Genomic DNA, 27,674 nt, shown 5'->3' with positions numbered 1-27,674 from the left:
TTTTTCAGCATTGATGCTGATGGGACAATGACAGTAGACTGGAATGAATGGAGGGACTATTTCTTATTGAATCCTGTTACAGACATTGAGGAGATTGTCCGTTTCTGGAAGCATTCTACGGTAAGTACACTATCTACATTAATTCATGCCTATTTGGAGCTGTCAGCCATGGCAATTACCTGAGAGCATTCTGTAACACAGGCCACGGTGCTCAAGTTCCACCAGCTCCTTAACTTTTCAAGTTCTGCTTATCCTGTTAGGTGTATAGTCAGAGTATCTTAAGAAACTCCAAGATGCATAAACATTGCAGATGTTTGAGAACTTACTTTTTCCATTCTCAAAACTTGAAAGAGGTATTGCCTGCAAAATCTTATGAAAATACACTGTCCAGTTTTTATTGGCATTTAGGTATTCTACCATAGGGAAGTGACTTCTTATAGATACTATATTGCCTCAATTATCTCAGCACTTCATGCTTGCTGAGGATCTGTTTCCTTAGCCATTGATAATGGCCAGAGCCTCCTTCTGAAACTTTTTCCTTGTTTAGTCACCTGACTAGATTTATCTCTGGCATAAGTTTCTTAAAATAATGATCATTAAAGATTTAAAAAGTCTTTGGCTCAATCCACTTAGCATTTCACACTCGTCTGTCTGTAGTCCTCAAAAAGGTCACCTTTTAATGAATTTCATTAATACTCTGTTAAAATATACTGGTGTAAATAAAGTTCAGTTTATTGAACAATCCACTTTTGAAACCCACAATGACTCTTTGAAGGAGTTGTTAATGGGCTTGTCTTTTATGCTTAGTCATGGATTTCAGTAAATTTTATGTGCACAAATGAAGCCAGAGTTCACATTGCCACTAGTAATAATGCCTAAACTTACATAGACCATTGTAAAGTTATTGTTGTTCAATGCCTTTTCAACTGTGAGTATAAAATAAAACCTATTAGTAATTCAGTTGTCCTGATACATTTTTTACTTATGTGAAGTTATATTTACATAATCAAATCCTTACTGTATATTTGGAGATAGTTGAGGCTACAACTGTGTATGTGTTTTATTGATAGTAAAATTAAGAAAGAGAATGTTATTTATTATAATTTCTTGTACTTACATTCTTATATAATCTTTTATACCAGAATCATTTAGATTATAAATTATACAAATGTTACTATACTAAACTTCATTTCTCTCAAGCAATATTTGTAATCTATAGGAATGTTTAGAATAGATTAGAGGATGGATCATTTTAAACAATACCTCCCTGTTACCTAATTTTAGATAGAATCTACTCATGTTTTAAATGACAAGTCAAATTTATAAAAATATTTATACACAGTCTGTATAGGAAGGAGTTTAGGGATATTCACATACATTGTTTTATTTCACTTTTATTTACACATTTAAAGCATATATTGAAGGGGGAGCCAAGATGGTGGCGTGAGTAGAGCAGCAGAAATCTCCTCCCAAAACCACATTTATCTATGAAAATATAACAAAGACAACTCTTCCTAAAATAGAGACGAGAAGACACAGGGAAACATCCAGACCACATCCACACCTGCGAGAACCCAGCGCCTCATGAAGGGGGAAAGGAAGGCCACAAACCAACAAGAAGGAAAGCTCTTCCAGCTGTCACTCGTACCAGCTCTGCAAACTATCTTTACCACCATGAAAAGGCAAAACTACAGGCAGACAAAGATCACAGAGACAACACCTGAGAAGGAGACAGACCTAACCAGTCTACCTGAAAAAGAATTCAAAATAAAAATCATGAATATGCTGACAAAGATGCAGAGAAAAATGCAAGAGCAATGGGATTAAGTCCGGAGGGAGATCACAGATGTCAGGAAGGAGATCACAGAAGTGAAACAAACCCTGGAAGGATTTATAAGCAGAATGGACAAGATGCAAAAGGCCATTGAAGGAATAGAAATCAGAGAACAGGAACGTAATGAAGCTGACATAGAGAGAGATAAAAGGATCTCCAGGAATGAAACAATACTAAGAGAACTATGTGACCAATACAAAAGGAACAATATCTGTATTATAGGGGTACCAGAAGAAGAAGAGAGAGGAAAAGGGATAGAAAGTCTCTTTGAAGAAATAATTGCTGAAAACTTCCCCAAACTGGGGGAGGAAATAATCGAACAGACCACGGAAATACACAGAACCCCCAACGGAAAGGATCCAAGGAAGACAACACCAAGACACATAATAATTAAAATGGCAAGGATCAAGGACAAGGAAAGTTTTAAAGGCAGCTAGAGAGAAAAAGGTCACCTATAAAGGAAAACCCATCAGGCTAACATCAGACTTCTCGACAGAAACCCTACAGGCCGGAAGAGAATGGCATGATATATTTAATGCAATGAAACAGAAGGGCCTTGAACCAAGGATACTGTATCCAGCACGACTATCATTTAAATATGATGGCGGGATTAAACAATTCCCAGACAAGCAAAAGCTGAGGGAATTTGCTTCCCACAAATCACCTCTACAGCGCATCTTACAGAGACTGCTCTAAATGGGAGCACTCCTAAAAAGAGCACAGAACAAAACACCCAACATGTGAAAAATGGAGGAGGAGGAATAAGAAGAGAGAGAAGAAAAGAATCTCCAGACAGTGAATATAACAGCTCAGTAAGCGAGCTAAGTTAGGCAGTAAGATACTAAAGAAGCTAACCTTGAACTTTGGTAACCACGAATCTAAAGCCTGCAATGGCAATAAGTACATATTTTTCAATAGTCACCCTAAATGTAAATGGACTTAATGCACCAATCAAAAGACACAGAGTAATAGAATGGATAAAAAAGCAAGACCCATCTATATGCTGCTTACAAGAAACTCACCTCAAACCCAAAGACATGCACAGACTAAAAGTCAAGGGATGGAAAAACATATTTCAGGCAAACAACAGTGAGAAGAAAGCAGGGGTTGCAGTACTAGTATCAAGACAAAATAGACTTCAAAACAAAGAAAGTAACAAGAGATAAAGAAGGACACTACATAATGATAAAGGGCTCAGTCCAACAAGAGGATATAACCATTCTAAATATATATGCACCCAACACAGGAGCACCAGCATATGTGAAACAAATACTAACAGAACTAAAGGGGGAAATAGACTGCAATGCATTCATTTTAGGAGACTTCAACACTCCACTCACCCCAAAGGAGAGATCCACAGGGCAGAAAACAAGTAAGGACACACAGGCACTGAAGAACACACTAGAACAGATGGACCTAATAGACATCTATAGAACTCTACATCGAAAAGCAACAGGATATACATTCTTCTCAAGTGCACATGGAACATTCTCCAGAATAGACCACATACTAGCCCACAAAAAGAGCCTCAGTAAATTCCTAAATATTGAAATTCTACCAACCAATTTTTCAGACCACAAAGGTATAAAACTAGAAAAAAATTCTACAGAGAAAATAAAAAGGCTCAAAAATACATGGAGGCTTAACAACATGCTTCTAAATAATCAATGGATCAATGAACAAATCAAAATAGAGATCAAGGAATATATAGAAACAAATGACAACAACAACACAAAGCAAAGTTGCAGGATACAAATTAACACACAGAAATCTGGAGCTTTCCTATACACTAACAATGAACCAATAGAAAAGAGAAATCAGGAAAGCAATTCCATTCACAATTGCATCAAAAAGAATAAAATACCTAGGAATAAACCTGACCAAAGAAGTGAAAGACCTATACCCTGAAAACTACAAGTCACTCTTAAGAGAAAGTAAAGGGGACACTAACAAATGGAAACTCATCCCCTGCTCATGCCTAGGAAGAATTAATATCGTCAAAATGGCCATCCTACCCAAAGCAATATACAGATTTGATGCAATCCCTATCAAATTACCAGCAACATTCTTCAGTGAACTGGAGCAAATAATTCAAAAATTCATATGGAAACACCAAAGACCCCGAATAGCCAAAGCAATCCTGAAAAAGAAGAATAAAGTAGGGGGGATCTCACTCCCCAACTTCAAGCTCTACTACAAAGCCATAATAATCAAGACAATTTGGTACTGGCACAAGAACAGAGCCACAGACCAGTGGAACAGATTAGAGACCCCAGAAATTAACCCAAACATATATGGTCAATTAATATTTGATAAAGGAGCCATGGACATACAATGGCAAAATGACAGTCTCTTCAACAGATGGTGCTGGCAAAACTGGACAGCTACCTGTAGGAGAATGAAACTGGACCATTGTCTAACCCCATACACAAAAGTAAATTCAAAATGGATCAAAGACCTGAATGTAAGTCATGAAACCATAAAACTCTTAGAAAAAAACATAGGCAAAAACCTCTTAGACATAAACATGAGTGACCTCTTCTTGAACATATCTCCCCGGGCAAGGAAAACAACAGCAAAAATGAACAAGTGGGACTATATTAAGCTGAAAAGCTTCTGTACAGCAAAAGACACCATCAATAGAACAAAAAGGAACCCTACAGTATGGGAGAATATATTTGAAAATGACAGATCCGATAAAGGCTTGACGTCCAGAATATATAAAGAACTCACACACCTCAACAAACAAAAAACAAATAACCCAATTAAAAAATGGGCAGAGGAACTGAACAGACAGTTCTCTAAAAAAAGAAATACAGATGGCCAACAGACACATGAAAAGATGCTCCACATTGCTAATTATCAGAGAAATGAAAATTAAAACCACAATGAGGTATCACCTCACACCAGTAAGGATGGCTGCCATCCAAAAGACAAACAACAACAAATGTTGGCGAGGCTGTGGAGAAAGAGGAACCCTCCTACACTGCTGGTGGGAATGTAAATTAGTTCAACCATTGTGGAAAGCAGTATGGAGGTACATCAAAATGCTCAAAACAGACTTACCATTTGACCCAGGAATTCCACTCCTAGGAATTTACCCTAAGAATGCAGCAATCAAGTTTGAGAAAGACAGATGCACCCCTATTTTTATTGCAGCACTATTTACAATAGCCAAGAATTGGAAAGCAACCTAAATGTCCATTGATAGATGAATGGATAAAGAAGATGTGGTACATATACACAATGGAATATTATTCAGCCGTAAGAAGAAAACAAATCCTACCATTTGCAACAACATGGATGGAGCTAGAGGGTATTAATGCTCAGTGAAATAAGCCAAGCGGAGAAAGAGAAATACCAAATGATGTCACTCATCTGTGGAGTATAAGATCAAAGGAAAAACTGAAGGAACAAAGCAGCAGCAGAATCACAGAACTCAAGAATGGACTAAAAGGTACCAAAGGGAAAGGGACTGGGGAGGATGGGTGGGTAGGGAGGAATAAGGGGGGGGGGGAGAGGAAGGGGGGTATTAAGATTAGCATGCATTGGGGGGTGGGAGAAAGGGGAGGGCTGTACAACACAGAGAAGATAAGTAGTGATTCTACAACACTGTGCTATGCTGATGGACAGTGACTGTAAAGGTGTTTATAGGGGGGACCTGGTATAGGGGAGAGCCTAGTAAACATAATATTCATCATGTAAGTGTAGATTAATGATAAAAAAAGCATATATTATGGTATAATTTTGAGTATCTTTCAGGAATTGATGAACTCATTTCTTTTTGTAGCTAATAAGGATTCACTACATCTGACAACATGCCTCCCTTTCACTTGACTTAGACCAAGAGGAGAAAAGTTGCTCTAAATCTATTAAGAAAGAAAGTTGTAGTTGCTGGCTTTATAAATTTGTAATTACTGTTAATTAGCCTGTCTTATGAACTGATATTGCACTTCATTTAGTATAAATGAGTGAATTTATATGCTCAGGTTGGTTCAGTATACTTTCTAAGGAATATACTATAAAATAATATGTTAACTCCAAAATAACACATGATTCTTTCCAAAACAAACCAACCTTCTGGAATGATCTATTTTTAATTGAAGGATCATGGCAATCTTCTTTCTATTTTTACAGGGAATTGACATTGGAGATAGTTTAACAATTCCGGATGAATTCACAGAAGATGAAAAGAAATCCGGACAGTGGTGGCGGCAGCTTTTGGCTGGAGGCATCGCGGGAGCCGTCTCTCGAACCAGTACCGCCCCTTTGGACCGCCTCAAAGTCATGATGCAGGTGAACTGCATGAGCTTGTATCTAAGTTTGTCCTAAATATTTTAAAACAATGGGAAATACGATGCTTTGAAAAAAATTTTTTTAACTTCTCAGTAATGGTCTTTCATACCTTTAAAAAAGTCTCTACTTTATTGGTATTACCCTAAATTCAGTCCATGTAAGTATTTCAGTGTTTTACCAAATCTTAAATTGTTGGTATGTGTGTGATAAACTTTGAATGTTTGGTGGTCTGTGTTTAATTGAAAAATGTTTAATTAGAAAAAGGTCTCCAGCCATTATTGTAGGGTTCTCCTCAAATTATTTATATATTCCTTCTATTTTTATGTACTTTTGCAAAAGTAGAATATTTCTGAAATCTAGAATCTTGGAACCAGGATGTAATTTTTAAAATTATTCTAAAGCGAGGTTAACAGAAAAAGACCTGGATTTCAATACTGATTTTACTATTTACTAAAGTGTAGCTTTGGCTGGTCAGATTGAAAAGGAATTTAAAGTTTATTTGGTGCTCATTCTGGCAACCTGTTTAATACTCACAGTACCACAGTGAGGTGAGAATTTTATCCTCATATTATCCTTAAATTAGCTCATGGTTCTTATACTGCATAAATGCTGCGGTCTCATTTTCCTTTCTTCTGGAGTGGGAATAAGAATATAACAAGGACAGTAGAATGAAATGATGTAAGGTATGTGAAAATGCCAGATACACTGGAACACCCTATTGGAATATACTGGTTGCTTAAAAAATATTTTGAAAATTGTGTGGTTATACCTGTGATCAACATGTTTTATATTTGTCCTTAGATTTCTGTACAAAATGATGTCTGATAATATTTTAAATTAGCATCCGTTCAGACTGTATCTGAGGCTCAGTGTATATCTAGGGGTAAAGATAATGCTTTAAAGAAAAAGGAGGAGGAATTGGTGTGGTGTGTTTCTTTAGAAACAACACTAAGTTGACTTTGAAGGAGCTTGAATAAGCATTCATCTTTTCCTTTGTCATATTTCAATGTAAAATTTATTTAAAATAAAATGGTTATCTGTACATATTAGTTCCTGTAAGTTCAAGGGGGTTCCCAAAACTACCTTTAGGTTCAGTAATTTAATAGGACTCACAGAATCACTAGAAGATTTTACACTCATGTTTATGGTTTATTACAGGGAAAAGATACAGATTAGAATCTGCCAAGGAAGAAGTGCATAGGGCCAGGTCTGGAGAAGTAACAAATACATAGTTTCTGTTGTCCTCTCTCCATGATGTGTTACTTTCCTGGCATTGATGTGTGACAGTATGCTCAGTGTTGCAGACCTACCAAAGAAGCTCACCTGGACCTTTGGTGTCCATAGTTTTTACTGTGACTTGATCAGGGAATCGACATAGGAGATAGTTTAACAATTCTGGATGACCTTTAGTCTTCAGCCTCTCCCATCTTTTTTCTTTTTTTTTTTTAGTAGTAACTCATTTTGTGTAAGTTGAAACAATCAGAAGAATTTCTGACTTCCTTAATTATTTTTAATTAGATTTAAGCAGTTTGTATATAAAGTAAATCATAAGGTCTCATAGTTTAATAGCTATCACATCTGTAGTATGAGCCAAGTAATAATTCATCAGTGCTCAGGAGGTGACACATTTTCCTCTGAATTTATTGCCTGGAGTGGTCTTGAGATCAGCCATAGCTGGTACAGTTTTTGCTTCTTGTGTGAGGCCATGTGCATCCCGGTATCTGTGGCTTTGATATTCATACCACCCAGCTGTTTCCAGACCCATTTATATTTCATGTAGGTATTACTTCTTGGAGGGATAATATAGTACCTGCAGTACCTTTAAAAATTTTTCTTAAACTGAACCTGTTCACATTCCAAAGGATGTTCTATAGCTTAATGTACAATTTGGCTCATGTTGTCTTATGAATGTTCATCTTAATTTTAATTTTGATTATGTGTTCTCTCTCTGCTTTCCCACACTGGATATCAGTTTTTCTTATGTTTAGATTCAGAGTCAGCCCTGTAAAATGGTAGTAATAATCCTCCCCATTATTATATATTTTCTCAACCTTCTATATTCTATTTTCAAATACATCTTGCAGTTACAGATAGTATTGAGGAAGGTAGAGTTCATATGGTTACTTTAGAAATAGGAACAAGAACATTCTACCAGTATTTTATATCATTTTGCTTTTATTTTTAGGTCCATGGTTCAAAATCAGGAAAAATGAACATATATAATGGCTTTCGACAGATGGTGAAAGAAGGAGGTATCCGCTCCCTTTGGAGAGGAAATGGTACAAATGTCATTAAAATTGCTCCTGAGACAGCTGTTAAGTTCTGGGCATATGAACAGGTAATCATTATCACCTGTTGAATTTATTAACAAAGAGGAGTTAACACAGATTCAATAACAACATATAATACTTCTTGAATTCTTATTTTAATGCACAATTTTCCATATATATGGAAATGTCTCTTTTAAGAGATTAGACTACTCAAAGTGTCCGCCTGACGACATTCTGGGATTCTGAATTTCATGTTATTTATAAAGTCTTTTGTCTTCTTTTCTAAGTAGCTCTTAAAAGAACTGTAGACTTCTGCCTTATTCATTTTGAATTGAGAATAGAAGTTGCACACCAGCACGAATTTTATGAGAGTATCCCAGTGTAACATCCGGGAGGACAACTTAAGTTGAGGTCCTCTGTGTATGGTGACGCTGCTGGGAAGTGGATGGAGCTGAGAGTGAAAGCTCCCTGAGGGCAGGCGCTCAGCTGCTGCTCCTGCGCTCTGGCCCCTGAGAGCCTGGCGTTGGACAGGTGCTCGGTGCTCCTGGTGGGAGGGAGGGAGGGAGGGACGAGTGGATTCATTTACCTGAGTCAGCTTCCCCGTGGACTTCGATCCTCTGCGAGGCTGCTTCAGCATAATAACATGGTGTTGAGAGGAGATAGGGTAGTGAATTTTAGAGTTTGGCTCCCCTTTTTGACCATTAACAGAACTGTCTATTTGAGTATCCACAGAATTACTTTTTCCATCATTTCTTTTACTATTGCTCATCACTGACTCTTAAGAACCTTGAAATTTAACTCCATCTTCTGTTTTGTATCATTTCAAATAGATTTTTGGTGATTTTGGAGAGTTTTGTTCTTTTTGGGGGATCATTGATATACACTCTTATGAAGGTTTCACAAGAAAAACAGTGTGGTTACTATATTCACCCTTATTATCAAGCCCCCCCATACCCCATTGCAGTCACTATCTATCAGTGTAGTAAGATGCCACAGAGACCCTATTTGTCTTCTCTGAGCTACACTGTCTTCCCTGTGACCCCACACACATCATGTGAACGAATCATGATACCCCACAATCCCCTTCTCCCTCCCTCCCTCCGCACCCACCCACTCCCACCCCTCCCCTTTGGTAATCACTGGTCCCTTCTTGGAGTCTGAGTCTGCTGCTAGTTTGTTCTGTCAGTTTTGCTTCGTTGTTATACTCCGCAAATGAGGGAAATCATTTGGTATTTGTCTTTCTCTGCCTGACTTATTCAGTGAGCATAATACTGTCTAGCTCCATCCATGTTGTTGCAAATGGTAGGATTTGTTTCTTTCTTATGGCTGAAGAGTATTCCATTGTGTATATGTACCATATCTTCTTTATGCATTTATCTAGTGATGGACACTTAGGTTGCTTCCATATCTTGGCTATTGTAAATAGTGCTGCAATAAACATAGGGGTGCATATGCCTTTTTGAATCTGAGAAGTTGTTCTCTTTGGGTAAATTCCTAGGAGTGGAATTCCTGGGTCAAATGGTATCTCTATTTTTAGTTTTTTGAGGAACCTAAACTGTATTGCTTTCCACAGTGGTTGAACTAGTTTACATTCCCACCAGCAGTGCAGGAGGGTTCCCCTATCTCTGCATTATTGCTAGCATTTGTTGTTCCTAGTGTTTTCTATGTTGGCCATCCTAACTGGTGTGAGGTGATATCTCATTGTGGCTTTAATTTGCATTTCTCTAATAATTAGCGATGTGGAGCATCTTTTCATGTGCCTGTTGACCATCTGAATTTCTTGTTTGGAGAAATTCCTGTTCATATCCTCTGCCCACTTTTTAATAGGGTTATTTGCTTTTTGGGTGTTGAGGCATGTGGGTTCTTTATATATTTTGGATGTTAACCCCTTGTTGGATATGCCATTTACAAATATATTCTCCCATACTGTAGGATGCCTTTTTGTTCTGCTAATGGTGTCCTTTGCTGCACAGAAGCTTTTTAGCTTCATATACTCCCATTAGTTCATTCTTGCTTTTGTTTCCCTTGCCCGAGGAGATGCATTCAGGAAAAAGTTGCTCATGTTTATATTCAAGAGATTTTTGCTTATGTTTTCTTCTCAGAGTTTTTTGGTTTCATGACTTACATTCAGGTCTTTGATCCATTTTGAGTTTACTTTTGTGTATGGGGTTAAACAATAATCCAGTTTCATTTTCTTGCATGTCGCCGTCTAGTTTTGCCAATACCAGTTGTTCAAGAGGCTGTCATTTCCCCATTGTATGTCCATGGCTCCTTTACTGTATATATATATATATATATATATATTTTTGAAGAATATTATGTTTACTAGGCTCTCCCCTACCCCAAGTCCCCCCCACAAACCCCATTACAGTCACTCCATCAGCATAGCAAGACACTGTAGAATCACTACTTGTCTTCTCTGTGCTGCAAAGCCCTCTCCTTTCCCCCACCATTAGCATGACGTTATACATGCTAATCGTAATGCCCCCTTTCTTCTTCCCCATCCTTATCCTTCCCTTCCCTCCCATTCTCCCCATTCTCTTTCCCTTCCCTCCCATTCTCCCCAGTCTCTTTCCCTTTGGTAACTGTTAGTCCATTCTTGGGTTCTGTGATTCTGCTGCTGTTTTGTTCCTTCAGTTTTTCTTTTGTTATACTCCACAGATGAGTGAAATCATTTGGTATTTCTCTTTCTCCGCTTGGCTTATTTCACTGAGCATAATACCCTCTAACTCCATCCATGTTGTTGCAAATGGTAGGATTTGTTTTCTTCTTATGGCTGAATAATACTCCATTGTGTATATGTACCATGTCTTCTTTATCCATTCATCTACTGATGGACACTCAGGTTGCTTCCATTTTTGGCTATTGTAAATAGTGCTGCGATAAACATAGGGGTGCACCTGCCTTTTTCAAACTGGAGTGCTGCATCCTTGGGGTAAATTCCTAGAAGTAGAATTCCTGGGTCAAATGGTAAGTCTATTTTGAGCATTCTGAGGAACCTCCATATTGCTTTCCACAATGGTTGAACTAATTTACATTCCCACCAGCAGTGTAGGAGTGTTCCCCTTTCTCCACAACCTTGCCAACATTTGTTGTTGTTTGTCTTTTGGATGGTGGTGATCCTTACTGGTGTGAGGTGATATCTCATTGTGGTTTTAATTTGCATTTCTCTGATAACTAGCGATGTGGAGCATCTTTTCATGTGTCTGTTGGCCATCTGAATTTCTTCTTTGGAGAACTGTCTGTTCAGCTCCTCTGCCCATTTTTTAATTGGATTTTTGCTTTTTGTTTGTTGAGGAGCATGAGCTCTTTATATATTTTGGATGTCAAGTCTTTTTCAGATCTGTCATTTACGAAAATATTCTCCCATACTGTAGGGTACCTTTTTGTTCTATTGATGGTGTCCTTTGCTGTACAGAAGCTTTTCAGCTTGATATAGTCCCACTTGTTCATTTTTGCTTTAGTTTTCCTTGCCTGGGAGATATATTCATGAAGAAGTCGCTAATGTTCACATCCAAGAGATTTTTGCCTATGTTTTTTTCTAAGAGTTTTATGGTTTCATGACTTACATTCAGGTCTTTGATCCATTTTGAATTTACTTTTGTGTATGGGGTTAGACAGTGATTCAGTTTCATTCTCTTACATGTAGCTGTCCAGTTTTGCCAGCACCATCTGTTGAAGAGACTGTCATTTCCCCACTGTATGTCCATGGCTCCTTTATCAAATATTAATTGACCATATATATTTGGGTTAATGTTTAGAGTCTCTAATCTGTTCCAGAGAGACTCTAACAGAGTCTGTGGCTCTGTTCTTGTGCCAGTACCAAATTTTCTTGATTACTATGGCTTTGTATTAGAGCTTGAAGTTGGGGAGTGAGATCCCCACCACTTTATTCTTCTTTCTCAGCAGTGCTTTGACTATTCAGGGTCTTTGGTGTTTCCATATGAATTTTTCCTTTATTGTATATTAATTGACCATATATGTTTGGATTTATATCTGGGCTCTCTATTCTTTTTCCATTGATCTATGGGTCTGTTCTTGTGCCAGTACCAAATTGGCTTGATTAAATTGGCTTGATTACAAATTGGCTTTTAGTAGAACTTAAAGTCAGGGAGCATAATACCCCTAGCTTTATTCTTTCTTCTCAGGAGTGCTTTGGCATTTGGGGTCTTTTGTGGTTCCATATGAATTTTAGAACCATTTGTTTTAGTTTGTAGAAGACTGCTGTCAGTGTTTTGATAGGGATTGCACTGAATCTGTAGATTGCTTTAGGCAGAATGGCCATTTTGACAAAATTAATTCTTCCTATCCATGAGCATGGGATGTATTTCCATTTACTTGTATCTTCTTTCATTTCTCTCATGAATGTCTTATAGTTTTCAGGGTATAGGTCTTTCACCTCCTTGGTTAGGTTTATTCCTAGGGATTTTATTCTTTTTGATGCAATTGTGAATGGTATTGTTTTCCTGATTTTTCTTTCTGCTAATTCATCATTAGTGTATAGGAATGCAAGAGATTTTTGTGTATTAATTTTGTATCCTGCAACTTTGCTGAATTCAGATATTAGTTCTAGTAGTTTTGGAGTGGATTCTTTAGGGTTTTAGTAATAGAAGTAATTTTTACCATGAGTAGAGAAATACAATTTTACTAGGAGAAGTATTCTTGTGTACTTGCATGGGGCTCTTTGGATCCTGAGGAACAGAACCCTGGCTGGTTTGGGGAATAGGAGCCCCTTAGAGATGCCTGCAGCATTAAGGGGGGCAGGGACCCTCAGAGAAGCACAGGAGGTGGACCCTCACTGACCTGTCCCTTTTCCATGTGTGGTCTTATCTCTATTGACTTAACCACTTCTCCCTCTGGTGTCAGGCTAATTACTGCTGTAGACTCACATCACATTTCTAAGAAGGAATTTGGTTTGCCTGGCTTATGAGCATAGTCTGTGTCTGGGCAGAGCTTTTCTTTCTTCATATAGAAATATAATATATTAATAATGATAACATGTACTCCAGTTGCTGGGTGTCCAGCATGGTGCTGTACTACATGTATCATCTTACTTAAAACTGTCAGCATCCCATGGGATAGGCACTGTTATCACAGGGAAGGGCAGTGGAGCATGGAATGCTCATGAACTTGCTCTGGGCCATCTGTTTCTGGGGTTCCAGCCTAGATCTCCCTGACTCATGAGCTCCTGTTATTAACATACTGGCCTGTTGATATATTGGCTGCCGTGGGGTCAGATTTGCACAGTTGGTCAGATCAACTGTGTTGGTGCTTTATAACCAGTGGGCTGCATGGGCGCTGGGCTTGGTGTATTTGTATAATTGTATGTAGTACTGATAAAAATGTTTTTGTAAGTTGTTCTGTTTATGTTTGTTTGCCACATATTTTTTAGTTTTATTTGTCCTGGTAAAAATAGGCTCACTTTGAAAAAAGAAAACTATGGGGAAAATAGCCAAAAAATTATGAGCACTTTATTAATCCTGGGATAATTCATCTCGGAAAGAATAACATTCTGTATCATCAAAGGAGCAACTGGGTCCCATCTATGGAACACCTGTGTTCTGTGGAAATCTAACTTGAAACCTCCTATCCAGTAAACTGAACATATCAGCATTTAAGCTCGCTTTCGTCTATATATTGTTAATGCAGTGTCTGTACTTTAAGTAATATCATCATATTGTCAATTATTTGATTTCTAGGAGCTCATTTATATTTTGGTACTGTCTTAGCTCAGGCTGCCCTAACAAAATACCATTTGATGTTGGTTTAAACAACAGAAATTTATTTCTCACAGTTCTGGAGCTGGGCGTCCAAAATCATGGCACTGACCAACTTTGTCTGTGGGGAGGGCCCCCTTCCTGGCCTGCAGATGGCCACCCTCTCACTGTGTGCTCACTTGGCCTTGCCTTGATGCATACATGTGGAGAGAGAGACAGAGGGAAGGGGAGAGAAAAAACTCTCCGGTGCCTCTTCTTTGAAGGGCACGAACCCCGTCATGAGGATTCCACCCTCATGACCTCCTCTAATTCTGATCACTTCCTACAAGCCCCACCTCCAAATGTCATCATACTGGGGGGCAGGCTGCACAATCTGCATTGGGAGGAGACACGATTCAGTCTGTAGGAGGTATTAATTAATGTGCACTTAAAATTTTATTTATACAGTACAAGAAGTTGCTTACTGAGGAAGGGCAGAAAATAGGAACATTTGAGAGATTTGTTTCTGGTTCCATGGCTGGAGCAACGGCACAGACTTTCATTTATCCTATGGAGGTAAGTACCATTGTGAAGTCTGACTGTGTTAATGGTGTTTGTATTAATTATCTATTGCTGTGTAGCAAGTTATTCCAAAATTAACAGTTTAAAACAACCAGCATTTATTTTCTCATGGTTTCTGTGGGTCTGGGGTCCAGGAGTAGCTTAGCTGGGTTCCTCTGGCTCAGGGTTTCTCAAGGGCTGCCGTCAAGGTATCGCTCAGGGCTGCAGTCACTGAAAGACTCTGCTGGGGTGGATCTGCTTCCAGACTCACTCCTGTGTCCATTGCCAGGCCTGCCTGGTCATGGGCTGCGGACATCAGTTCCCTATCAGTCGGGCATCTCCATAGCTGCTTGAGTATCCTCGTGACGTGTAGCTGGTTTCCTCAAGTCCACCATCTAAGAGGGGGAGAGCACATGAGTGTGAGTGAGCACCTGAGGTGGAGGCTGCAGTCCTGTGTCCCTTCTGCTGTCTTCTGCTGGCCACACAGACCACCCCGGTGGAGGGGACTGCCCAGGGTGTGAATACCAGGAGAAGGGGAGGCCTGGAGGCGGCTGCCACAGTGTGGATGAGAATTATAACACCCATTCCTCTCCAAAGGGTTTATATACCACAAATTTAAAAATGAAGCCTCAAGATTCAATTAGCTGGTGGTAGTCATAACTTACCACCTTCTGGAGCACAAATTGGCAAACCATGGACCTGTGGACAACTTTGTACACAGCCCTTGAGCTAACAGTGGTGGTCTTTCTTAAAAAGAAAAGAAATTTGCTCCTCTAGAGCAAATACAATATTGTGGATGTAGGTATCTTTATTGATATGACAGAAGGTTTTTCAGTAACTGATAAGACTCAAGCAAAATATACTTTTGGTTTTCATTTTTGGGTTACACATATTAATATAGCTTTCCTTGCACACCCCTCAAACAATATTCTCAGTACTCAGCCTTTCTTTTATGTCCTCCAGTTCAGCTCATAGCATCACCTTCCCACCTCCCTGCTGCCCCCATCCTGTGTTCCAAGCTCGAAGAACCGGAGTCATCCATTACACTACCATTTCCCTTACCTTCCTTTTCTAATTGGCCACCAATTTTGTGAAGACAACAATAGATTATCTTCTCTCCATTTTCTCTGCCTCTGCCCTCATTCAGATCCTCTTTGCAATAAGTGTCCTCTGGGTTCTGGTCTCAGCCTCTCAACAGAGAAAATAACGTGAGGGAGAACACATCGACAAGTGGGGTCATTCGAGTAACCATATGTGCTAGGTTTTTATTCTCTATAAAATTACTTCTTTTGAATTCCATGATGAATTAATATGAACAATAACATTCTTATAAAATTTTTTCATAACCAGGTTTTGAAAACCAGGCTAGCTATAGGCAAAACTGGACAATACTCTGGAATATTCGATTGTGCCAGGAAGATTTTGAAACATGAAGGCATGGGAGCTTTTTACAAAGGTTATGTTCCCAACTTATTAGGCATCATACCTTACGCAGGTATAGATCTTGCTGTGTATGAGGTGAGTTTGTGGCATTCATTTGAATGTGAAAATGTTCCCATCTGTTTGTTGAGTCTGAAAATGTAGTTAAATATTTCTTATTGTTAGAATTTGACTTTATGTAAAAACATACATATATGCCAGAAAACAGTTTGTGACCAAAAGTAGATTCAGGGGTGTGACTATTTGATCTTTCTTTTTCAAGTTTCTTGAATATGAGATTCCATGTACCTGTGGTCACTTTTATATTAGATTTCCCTGTGAATTATTTTTATTAGTGAAGAGAGTGACCTCACATTCGGATATAGTTGTTCAGCTTAGAAGGTGGTACTAGGGATTTTTTTGAGGGAAGAAAAAATAAGCAAAAATGGCACATTTTCTTTGATTTGTTAACATCTGACATTGATAAGGCCACAAGATTGATATGGATAGCACAGATTCATCCCTTGTACTGAAGAAACAGCTCAGACTACAGATCTTGGATCAACCGTGTCACTTAAAGCATTTAATAATTTATGACTCTGACTAACATTTATTGAGCACACACTATGTGCAAGCCACTGGTTAGACGCTGGATCTAGAAATTGAAAGGAGGACTTGGTTTCTGCCTTAAGAAAACTGAAGGTCTAGTGGGGGAGGCAGACAGCTAACTCACAGTGTGGTTAGTTGAGCTGTGACAGAGGTAGGAAGCCTGGGTAAATTAGGAAGGGACCCAACCTAGAGCTGAGGGGAGGGGTGGAATGTGTAGTGAAAGCTTCCTTAGAGAACTTTACCTTTTTTTTTTTTTTTTTACAGTTTTATTAAGATATAATTCACTTTCGCTCCTATAAAGTGTAAAATTCAATGGCTTTGGGCATTTAGTTAAAAGTTTAATTTTATAATTATAAAATATGTATCATGTAAAATTTGCCATTTTAACCATTTTTAAGGGTTTAGTTCCAGGGCATTAATTACATTCACAGTGTTGTGCAACATCACCACTATCTATTTCCGGGTCTTTTTCAGCACTCCAAATATAAACTCTGTAACAACTATGAAATAATTCCCCCCCTCTTCTCCCTTCAGCTCTTGTTAACATCTCATCTACTTTCTGACTCTCTGTATTTGCCTGTTCTATTTATTTCATATGAGTGGAATCATGCAATATTTGTCCTTTTTTGTCTGGCTTATTTCACTCAGCATGTTTTCAGGGTTCATCCATGTGTAGCATGTATCAGAATTTCTTTTCTTTTTATGGCTGAATAGTATACCATTGTATCTATATATATCCACATTTTGTGTATCTGTTCATCTGTGGATGAACATGTGAGCTGTTTCTACCTTTTGGCTATTGTCGGTATGGCTGTGCTTTCAATTGCTTTGGGTATATTCCTAGGTGTAGAACAGCTGGATCATACGGTAATTCTGTTAAGCTTTTTGAGGAACTGTTCAACTGTTTTGCATAGCAGCTGCACCCTTTTCATTCCCACAAATAGTGCACAAGAGTTCTAATTTCTCTACATCTTTGCTAACACTTGATGGTTTCTGGGTTTTTTTTGTTTTTTGTTTTTTTTGGTGAGTTTTTTTGGCATGGCTTCCTCACAGGTATGAATCAAAAGCATTATCTAGTTATTTTGATTTTAATTTTTCTGATGATAAGTGACATTGAGCATCTTTTCATATGCTTGTTCATTTACTTATCTTTTTTGGGAGAAATATCTACCCAAGACCTTTGTCAATTTATAATCGTTTTTTAAAATTGTTGTTGAGTTATAGGAGTTCTTCACGTATTTAGTATATTAACCCTAATCAAATATATGATTTGCAAATGTATTCTCCCATTCTATAGATTGCCTTTATATTCTGTTGATTGTTTCCTTTGCTGCACAGAAATTTTTAAGTTAGTGAAGTCTGTATGTCTGTTTTTGCTTTTGTTGCCTGTACTTTTGGTGTCATTTCCAAGAAACTGTTGCCAAATCCAATGTCCTGAAGCTTTTATGCTATGTAGGATTAGGTCTTATGTTTATGTCTTTAATCCATTTTGAGTTAGTTTTTTTATATATAAGATAATAGTACAACTTTATTCTTTTGCATGCAGATATCCAGTTTTCCCAGCACCATTTGTTAGAAAGACTGTGCTTTCCCTAGTGTATAGTCTTGGCACTCTTGTTGAAGATCATTTGGACATATTTTGAAGAGTATTTCTGAGCTCTGTTTTGTTCCACTGAGCTATGTATCTCTCTTTATGCCAGTACCACACCATCTTGCTTACTGTTACTTTGTAGTGTATATTGAAATCAGGAACTGTGAAGCCTCCAATTTTATTCTTCTCTTCTGAGATTATTTTGGCTATACTCGGCACCCTTGAGATTCCATATGAATTTTAGGCTGGTTGAGATTTGAATAGGGATTGCATTCAATCTGTATATTGCTGTATACTTGGACTACCAAAAGGAAATACAGTGTTTCCCACATATCAGCATATGTTTTTGTACTTAAAATATTTTATAGTTAAAAGATGGATTAGGACATACATTTTATACCATTTCTCTCAGCTATTGCCTTCTAATGGAAATATAGGGATCTAGGATAATAGGGAAAAAAGCATGGCCTGGGGGTCAGTATACTTGATTCTGTATCCTTGTTAAAAAAAAAACTCCACTGATACTAGTTTTCCTCATTTCTGAAATCAGAAGAATAGTTTCACCTCAGAGCTTCTGTAAAAGGCCTAAATGAAAAAACGTGTTAAGTACAAAATTACATGCAATTAGTAGTATATTACTCTTATTAATACTCACCATAGGAAATGTCCTTCAGATCCTACATTTGGTGTGCTATTGATCTTCTCATTTCTTCAGAAGAAAATGAGCAGCCAGTGCAGACTTCCTGTGTTTGGAATCCCCGGTGGCTTCTCCACCCCTCTGCAGGGCTGCTGCTCTTGGGACTGTACCGCCAATCTTGCAGAAATGTGGCCTGCCTCTCATAAGGGCAAGAGCAGCTGGGAAATGTTCATGTTGTGTGAAAGCAGCTGTAAAATTACTTGTTCATTATTTTTCTTCTTTTCTGTTTCTCTGGCAGCTCTTGAAGTCCTATTGGCTAGATAATTTTGCTAAAGACTCTGTCAACCCCGGAGTCATGGTTCTGCTGGGATGTGGCGCTTTATCCAGCACCTGTGGTCAACTGGCCAGCTACCCCTTGGCTTTGGTGAGAACGCGCATGCAGGCTCAAGGCGAGTTTCTGATGAAAGAGGGACGGTGGTAAATGTGCCGCATTAGTGACATGCTTCTGGAACTTCAATTTCCAGTGAGACAGCAGAGTGTGGTTGTAAGATAGTGTTTCTCAACCTTTTTTTCCTGATTGTCTCCCTAAGGAATCTTTTTAGAAATTCTTTTCCTAATCACTCCCTCTTCATGAAATTTTAATACCATAGGTGCACTGCACACATGCATATATGTACATAATTCATAAACAGAGTACAATTTTGTTGCCTGTGCTGAGAATACATGTTTTAAGAGTATAACCTTTAGTATCTAGATGGTTCAGATTCTTGCCCTAAACCACTTTGGATTTTCACTTTCTCCTCTGTAAATGGGAATGAAAACCATGTAATAGTGTAAGAATTAGCAACAATATTAAAGCACCTGGCCTTTGTCGAACTCTTGGTAAATGGTGGCTGGAATTATTTCTTATTACTGGACCCTGCAGCTTTTGGACTGTGATCCTTGCCTGTGTGGCACTGTCTCCTCCCTGGGCCTTGAATACACTGCACCCTCCCGGCTCTCCTGCCATCTCATTGATTATTCTCTTTTCTTATGATTTCCTGGCCTTTATTGCTATTTTAAAGTATCCATTCTGTGCCTTTCTTTTTTTTGCTCCTTCCTTGGCCATTCTCACTCACCCACTGTCATTTCTTTAAATAGTCCACCTGGGCATCTGCAGTTATTTCTCCAACCCACCTTCCAAGCACTAACCACCCGTCCCCTAACCAAGCAGTCAGTCTTTAATTAACGAGTATTTCCTGAGCCACTGTCGGGTGCTGGACACTCTGCCGGATGCTAGGGTGAGAGCAGTCCGCAGGTCAGGTGTGGCCCCTGCCATGGGGGAGTGGAGACACACTCGGCAAGCAAACACCCTCGTTAAGCCCCTTCCCTCGGTGGGAGGGGCACTGAGCAAGGGCTTCCAGCCTTGTCTGGGAGCCGCAGAATGTTGTCATTGAAGCTGAGCCTGGAAAGGCAAGTGGGAGTTAGCTGGGCAACTGGGGGGTGGGGGAAAGAAAGAGCCTTCCAGCCTGAGGAAAAGCATATGTGAAGGCACTGAGGCAGGAGAAAATGGGCACGCCAGAGGAGCTGAAAGGAGACCATACAGCTGGAGAGGAAGAGGCCAAGTACTAAACTAAACATTCATGTATATTCATTTAACCATCACAACCATCTTTGGGGTTGACACTAATATTATGTCCATTTTGCATATGGATAACTGGGGCGAAAAGAGATTAAGTAACTTCCCTAAGATTATGCATTTATGCATTTGGGTAACTAGCAGAGCCAGACTTCAAACCCAGCCTGTCTGATTGAAAGCATTGCCTAACAAGTCATCCCCTCCCACCTGCTGACTCCCGTTCAGTGTCTTGGGTGACTGATAAGTGTGTTGTTTCTGAAGCCAGGTGATCATTTTATTCCTGTTCAAAAGTATTTGTGACTCTTCAATATCTTCAGAATAAATTCTGAAATTCTTGGTGGGATGCCTTTAATAATCTGGCCCACTTGACTTTTCTCCCTGTGCCTCCGTTTCCTCACCCCTCCCTCACCCTCCTGCGGCCAGCCCCTCTGGCGGGAGTCATCATCGCCTCCTGCAGGGAGTGGTGACCCGGTAGTCCAGTGTTTCTGCCCTCGTCTGCTGCCATCTGCTGCTCTGGCAACACCGTTTTCCCTTCCTCTCCTTCTTGCCTATTGAGGTCATTTTCAAGGACCAGGGACCCTGTATTTTCCTCTTCTCCCCAAAGTGTTCCCCAACTCCCCTTACTTCCCAAGATCAAACTGTTCTGCCCTCAACACTTGGCTAATGGTTGAGGGGTGGGGGTGCTGGCAGGGTGGGATGGTAGAGAGCGCATGAGCTTTGGAGCAGAAAGACCATCAGCTCTCAGCTGTCCCACTTGCTAGCCAAGTGTGTTAGGTAAGTGTCTGCATCTTCGTAAGCCTCCAATTCCTCATTTATAAAACAATATATAATAATACTTGTTATTGGTATATAAAGTAATTAGCCCAATATCTAGCACATAGTAATATTACACTCAACAAATAACTGTTATTCCCACTATTATCACAATCAGGGCACCTACTATTAGGTGCCATACAAGGACAGTCATAATGGGGTACTTTCTTGGGCCCCTTGGAATACGTTTTATTCTTTCATTGTATTCTAGTGTATCATTCTGAATCATAATGTGAATGGTAACAAATACACAAATCATAATGTGTATAATAACCAAACATGCTTGAAGATTAAATTAGCCTGTTTTCTCTCTTATTTCCTAGCCATGGTAGAAGGAACGCCACAGGTGAACATGGTGGGCCTCTTCCGACGAATAGTTTCCAAAGAAGGAATACCGGGACTTTACAGAGGCATCACCCCAAACTTCATGAAAGTGCTCCCTGCTGTAGGCATTAGCTATGTGGTTTATGAAAATATGAAACAAACTCTAGGAGTAACCCAGAAATGACATGTTGAATTTTTTTGCTTTAGCCAGATTATTGAAACTTTCAGCAGTCTCTGAATAATGACTTTTTCTCCTAGAATTGCAACAAGTCTCTGGCAAAAGGAGTCCTACTTTTTTCAGAAAAGGGAAGAGCAGATCAATGATCACTTCAGACATTTGGGCTTAATTTTATATATACAGAAATGTTAAAAATCACAAAGTTGTGTTTTATCTTTTTTCTTATTTGTCCTTTCTACAAATCCCTGCATTGAATCCTAAATCTGAAAAATGTATGGCTTGAATTAAATTTGTATTGTGTGGTAGGATTATAGACCATTAATCTTTATTTTGGTTGACTCCAGTTTATGCCAGTTCCTTTAAAGTTATGTGTCTTAAAAACAGAATGACTAGAAAATAGAAAACCTTGAAACTCAAATTGCTTTATGTATTTGAATGTCTTCATAGACTTATTAAAATTTTCTTGTAGAACCAGTAATAAAAAAATCATTGCATGAAAGTATACTTCACAGCAGCCAAATAACTAATAAGATGTACGTCCTTACCTTTCTTTAAGCCAAATAAGAACATACGTGGCAGAGGTTTAAGGCATGTGAACACCCGAGCCCATTCATACTGCTTTTGTGTGAGGAGGAGTGATAAAATGGTATTTATTTCAGTGGGTCTGTCTCCACAATCACTGTGCTGTGGCTTGGTTCCTGGGCTGACACACTCATGGTCAGTCTGTTACTCTTATGTTATCAACACAAAGCCCCTTATTCTGTTATTGCTTTGAAAAATATCAGGAAACAAAACCCTTTTACTTCTATCAGTGTCTGAAGAGCATCTCTCTTTTCTTTGTCCTTTTTTCCTACTTGAATCAGATTCTGTTTTAATCACCAAGTCTTCCAAGGACCCTTCTTGGTTATCTGAAATTTCTTGATTACCTGAGTGGGTTGATCACAGGTGAGTGACATTCTCATTTCCCCCTCACTATCGAGTTTTTTGAACCTGCAATTTTCAATTTGGGCATGCAAACCTAGGACAATAGTACATATTAATAGTAGCCTATAGTAATCATATATGTTAGGTACCTATGTTTAATGAAAGGCCCAATTTATAAACATGTACATTTATACTCTCTCTTACCCCAAGTTTTAGGAACATATTATGATAGATGCAACTTAATTTATACTATCAATACCATGTTTTTATTTTACTAAAATCATCTTTTTAGTCAACTGTCTTTTCTGATTTGTGTGACTAGGACTTAGAAAAACATTTATTAGCTGAAATTATTCTTATTAGTTCCTAAACTTGTTTGATTTCTAGTAATTTCTGTTTTAAATTACCAACATTTTAATGACAATCTAGTGACATAATAGGCATTTATTCTGTTTGAACCTACCTCTTATGTTTTCTGAACCAAAGAGAAATGTTGGATTTGGATTTGTGAAGCATATTCTAAAATGTAGTTTTTATTGTATTAGCTATGCCTGATAAATGTCTCACTATTTTTATAATACAAATGATAAGCATGGGACTCTATTTTCAGGGCTGTTTGTACTTTTGAGTAATACATAAGTGACAAGGTGTATGATTTTTTTACTCAAAAAATGGCATGAATAACTGAAATTTCAAGCTACTGAAAAATAGTCATTGTTCATTATGAAGTAAAATTGTTTGCTACTTAACATTTGTAAGGTATGAGTGTGATTTATCTGTGCATCTTTTATGTTGAAAAAAATGATCTTGTATCTTTTGAAAAGAGCCTGGAGTTGAAGATAGCTTTATTTCTGGCATTTTTGCATTTACATGCCCTTTATATTAACAAAATACATAATATGTTTGTTTTTAAAATGACTTGTTTCCTCATTTCTAAGAACTAGTATAACTGAGGCAAAAAGAAGGCTGTGTCATACAGGTCACGTCACTGGCAGTAGTTTGAGTAATATTTTTCACATCTGACTCCATATAGTCTTTCCAAATATTTTGGCTTTTCCTGAAGAGCCATAGCAGTTGTTGTCTCTATCATACATTTTGGCATAAGAAGGTGGTTTTTGTGATATCACAAGTCCACACTTATAATTACAGTTACACCCCTGGGGGTTCACAGTGTCAAGGAGAATCCAAAATCGCAGGATTTATTGGCACATCTTGGTGAAATATCAGTTTTCCTGGAAGTTGTGGGAGGCAAAAGCTAAGTAAGTTTAACTGGTAAGTAATATAAAAGTTTTTTTATAATGCAGATTATAAGTAAGTACAAAATATATTAAAAACAAAGTGAAATAAAACTTAAAACCACAAAGGAAATGTCTGTGTTTTAACTAGAATGCCACCCAGACTCCAGGGGTAACATATCGGCCCTCCTCTGCCCTCAGGAACCCTTTGTTAGAAAAATGCTGCCAGACTTACATCTTGCCTCTTAGTCTTTCATCTGCATCAAGAGAATAACCTTCGTTTGAACAGGGATTGCATTTTACACTATTCTGCTCAAGCTTTACAACAGGTCCCATGTATAAAAGTGTGGTATGATTTCCATATCCTAGAAAGGAATTTTGCCAGCCCTTTTGTTCTCATGGAATTTTTTTTTTTTTCTTGAGAAGAGCACCAAAGGGGTAATGATATTTTTAGAGGGGGGGCAACCAGCAGCGCTCCCCTCCCTCCTTTGCCAGACTCTGTTGTGGGAGGCGGGTGGGGCGGGCTGCTCACTCAGGGCACTCCGGGAGAGCACGCCCTGCCGTTTGCTCAGGTCCGCGCTACCCGGGCCGACCCACTGCTGCCCTCTGACCACAGGGCAATTGGAGACTCTGCTCACAGCCCTCCGGCAGGTGTGGGGAGGCTTTCTGGTTCTTGTGTTTTCTCAGCGGATGAGCAGGTTCTCCAGGTGTCAGCGGGCCCCACGCCCTGTACTCGGTTGCTCAGCCAGAGCCGCTGCAGCGCTGTTTGCTGTGAAAGCAGAAGCGCCCCGTGTCAGGACCACCTGAGAGTTTTTCCCTAAGTGTTTATGTCCTCATCTGTTCTTTCAGTGAGTGTGTATGAAACACTTACTATGTGCCAGACGCTTTGAGGCGCCAAGGGCACTGCATTGAAGAAAACACACAGCACCTTTCCTCATGGAGCTTATCTAGTAGGGAGACAGGCAGTAGGCACACTAAGTGAAAGCTGCCATATTCATGTCAGGTGGCGACAGGTGCAGACGCAGTGTCGGAGCTGCAGTCTGACGGAGGGCAAGCCTCACCAAGAAGGCGCTGTTTGAGTGAATTCTGAAGGTGCCCCTTATGGGAACGGCCGGTGGTGGCTTGGAGAGCATTCCAGGCCGAGGGACCATCCAGGGGCCGGTGTGGCTGGAGCGGGGTGAGCTGGAGGGAGGGGAGGAAGCCCTGAAGCCCAAGAGGGCCTTTGCGGGGCACCCAAGCCGAGCATTTCTCCATTTCTTGGCCTCCAGTGCTGCAGTAGTTGCCGTTTCTTGGTGACGCTTCCCCTCCAGGATTCAGATGTGTCTCCAGGAGTGGGAGCCTCAATACCAAGAATGGCACCTGCCTTTTCTGGTAACTGTATGTAATGACAAGCAGAATAGTTTTCTGCTGTCCCAACATGTTGCCCTTTCCCCAGGTAGCATGTATTTTGGCACTCTACACCTCTCCACTTTCTGGGGAGAATTTTAATTTTTAAAAAGAGAAGTTGACTTAGAGACCTTAACATCTTTCTAGATACTTTCCTAGGAATCACAGAGAACTTTAATTTTGGCAAACTAACAAGGTTATCAGTGCCCTTACTCCTCTGACCACCTTGTTTCTGCCCAGCATTTGCTTGTTTATAATGTATATATGAACTGTGCAATATTGGAAACAATCTTTTTACTTATTTATTTGTTAGTTGATATTGTACCGCTTTGAATTCACTTTCACAAAGTCAGGATAATAGTAACAAAGAAGTGATTTGTATCTGTTATTCTTGAAGAAGGTGCTGGTGTCAAATGATTTTAAAGCATTCTTAGATACTCTATCAAACCTAAGTTTATTGCAGACCCTTGGTATTCACTAGTTAGTTATGTTTTCTGAGTTTACATTTGTCTTTATACCAGTTCAACAACACAGTCATGGCCATGAGCTCAGGATGAATTAGCCTAAATTCCAGTACCTGTAATCAATGTTGGCTGCAGATGCACATCACTCAGCCCCCATGGGAGATCCCACATGTACATTACTGAGCCAGCTGGTATGTGCAAAAAACATGGCATTTCCTAATTTCAAGGCAGCTTAAATCCAGCGGGAAGCTCTTAGACCACGCAGTTTATGCCATTGACCTAGGGTCTTGGCCCACCAATCACTGCTGAGGCACTCTTTGTTCCAGCCAGCATGGTCTCTCAGCCCCAATGGCTGTGCTGTGCGTGGCATGGGGCTAGTTGGTAGGATGTGGGATATCTGTGCCTGGCGTCTGGCCTTTCCATTCTGAAGGAGTGAGGAGCCGAATGCAAATCTCTCTTAATTTTGGACCCACGAACCTTTGTGTCCTTCCCAGCCTCTGGGTTCACCCCTTTTTCTCTTTGTTCCTAATAGCACATCTCTTCCCCCTGGACTCCCGGCATCCTCTCTGCAGGTAACTTAGATGTTTGCAAAAGACGTAAGAGTCTTTGATTCAAAGTGATTTCTGGTGACTGTGGCTGTACACAGGGGCTCTGTGTCCAGTTGCCAGACTCTGCTTCCTCGGGAGAGTCTCCAGCCACTGGAGCTTACTTGGCTGCCCGTGTGACCAGCGTTGCCTCAAACTGGTGACCTGGGGCTCCCTTCTCCCTGGCTCCCACTTCTGCACTGGGGTCTGGCTCCAGGCGCCCACAGTGGCAGCTGGTGTGCTGACGTGCTCTTTCCTGGCTCCCTTCCCTGCCTCATCCTCCCTCTGCAACCTGCCCATGAATCCTTGTCTTGGGGTGAGCTTCTGAGGGAGCCCAGACGAAGGCAGCCCACCGCCACCAGGTCTAGCTCCAGGAGCTAGCGGCAGGAGCATTTTGTTTAAGGAGATTAGGTGGAAAAAGCCGAAAGCAGAAGCTAACAGACCTATAAGTATTTACCTTGGGGAACAGGACTAGAGGCGGGAAGGGGTGGGCCAGGGGACGGAGGCCTTTGTAAGATACCTGGGCATGTGCCACTGTAATGGAAAGTAGATCATTTAAGACATAAAGCAAATTGGAAATGTGTGACCAAGTCAAAAGGGAGCATGGATACCTCGGGGTGGCCTGGCCTGGGCGCCACTTCCTAATCCCTTAACTATACTTGAACATTTTAGTAGTTTTTGAACAACAGCCATAAACTAAGATGGATTTCACATCTGAGCCGATAAAAACATTCTCTGTATAGAAATTTTATACAACTTGAATCATAATGGGGGATAAGTATACTCCCACCTTGTGTTCTCACCATTGTTCAGGAAAAGACACACACAATAAATATATTGATAATCACTGTAGAAATGAGATGGAATTTGTTAAATAAAACATGTGGCATTACTTTCTGAAGAGGCATTTTCTGTAGCTCACTACCGTGCAGTTTTCATGCATATGAAGGAACCTTTCGTGTTTTGGGTTTGAGTATTGTTTGCTGCTGTTAAGCATCCTCTTGAGACCACAGCCCAGGACTCCAGGCGCAGTTCCTTGGCGACCTTAAGGCACTGGCACCTAACTGCCATTCCGAGTAACTGCCGTGGCCTCCGTCTTCCACTAGGTAGCAGACTTCTCCCAGCTCTGCACGGCAGGCGCCCGGAAAGGAACACAAGCCTCTCAGCTCTGCTTCCTCCGTTTGCCTCTCCTGGAAAATCACTGGGGTGCTGCGGGCCAGATTTAGATTTCCTGC

The 27,674-nt window shown here is 39.8% G+C and overlaps 1 protein-coding gene across 2 annotated transcripts in view; it reads left to right on the top strand.

Moving 5' to 3' along the window:
• The window catches only part of SLC25A24 (solute carrier family 25 member 24), a 54,227-nt gene extending 30,542 nt beyond the window's left edge, over positions 1-23,685 (top strand). The window contains exons 4-10 of one of the 2 annotated variants that reach the window (XM_036998405.2): positions 9-120; positions 5,972-6,130; positions 8,316-8,468; positions 14,565-14,672; positions 16,008-16,175; positions 19,212-19,362; positions 21,668-23,685. In XM_036998405.2, the coding sequence (XP_036854300.1) occupies positions 9-120; positions 5,972-6,130; positions 8,316-8,468; positions 14,565-14,672; positions 16,008-16,175; positions 19,212-19,362; positions 21,668-21,852 (1,036 nt within the window). In that variant the 3' untranslated portion in view covers positions 21,853-23,685. The remainder of the gene's footprint in view (positions 1-8; positions 121-5,971; positions 6,131-8,315; positions 8,469-14,564; positions 14,673-16,007; positions 16,176-19,211; positions 19,363-21,667) is intronic. The other variant, XM_036998406.2, reaches the window with a different exon arrangement.
• The last annotated feature ends 3,989 nt before the right edge of the window (positions 23,686-27,674 follow it).

The sequence above is a fragment of the Manis javanica genome, chromosome 4 (genome assembly GCF_040802235.1).
Source record: "Manis javanica isolate MJ-LG chromosome 4, MJ_LKY, whole genome shotgun sequence".
NCBI lineage: Eukaryota > Metazoa > Chordata > Mammalia > Pholidota > Manidae > Manis > Manis javanica.
The sequence above is the reverse complement of the archived record's forward strand: the minus strand, read 5'-3'. Positions and strand labels throughout refer to the sequence as shown.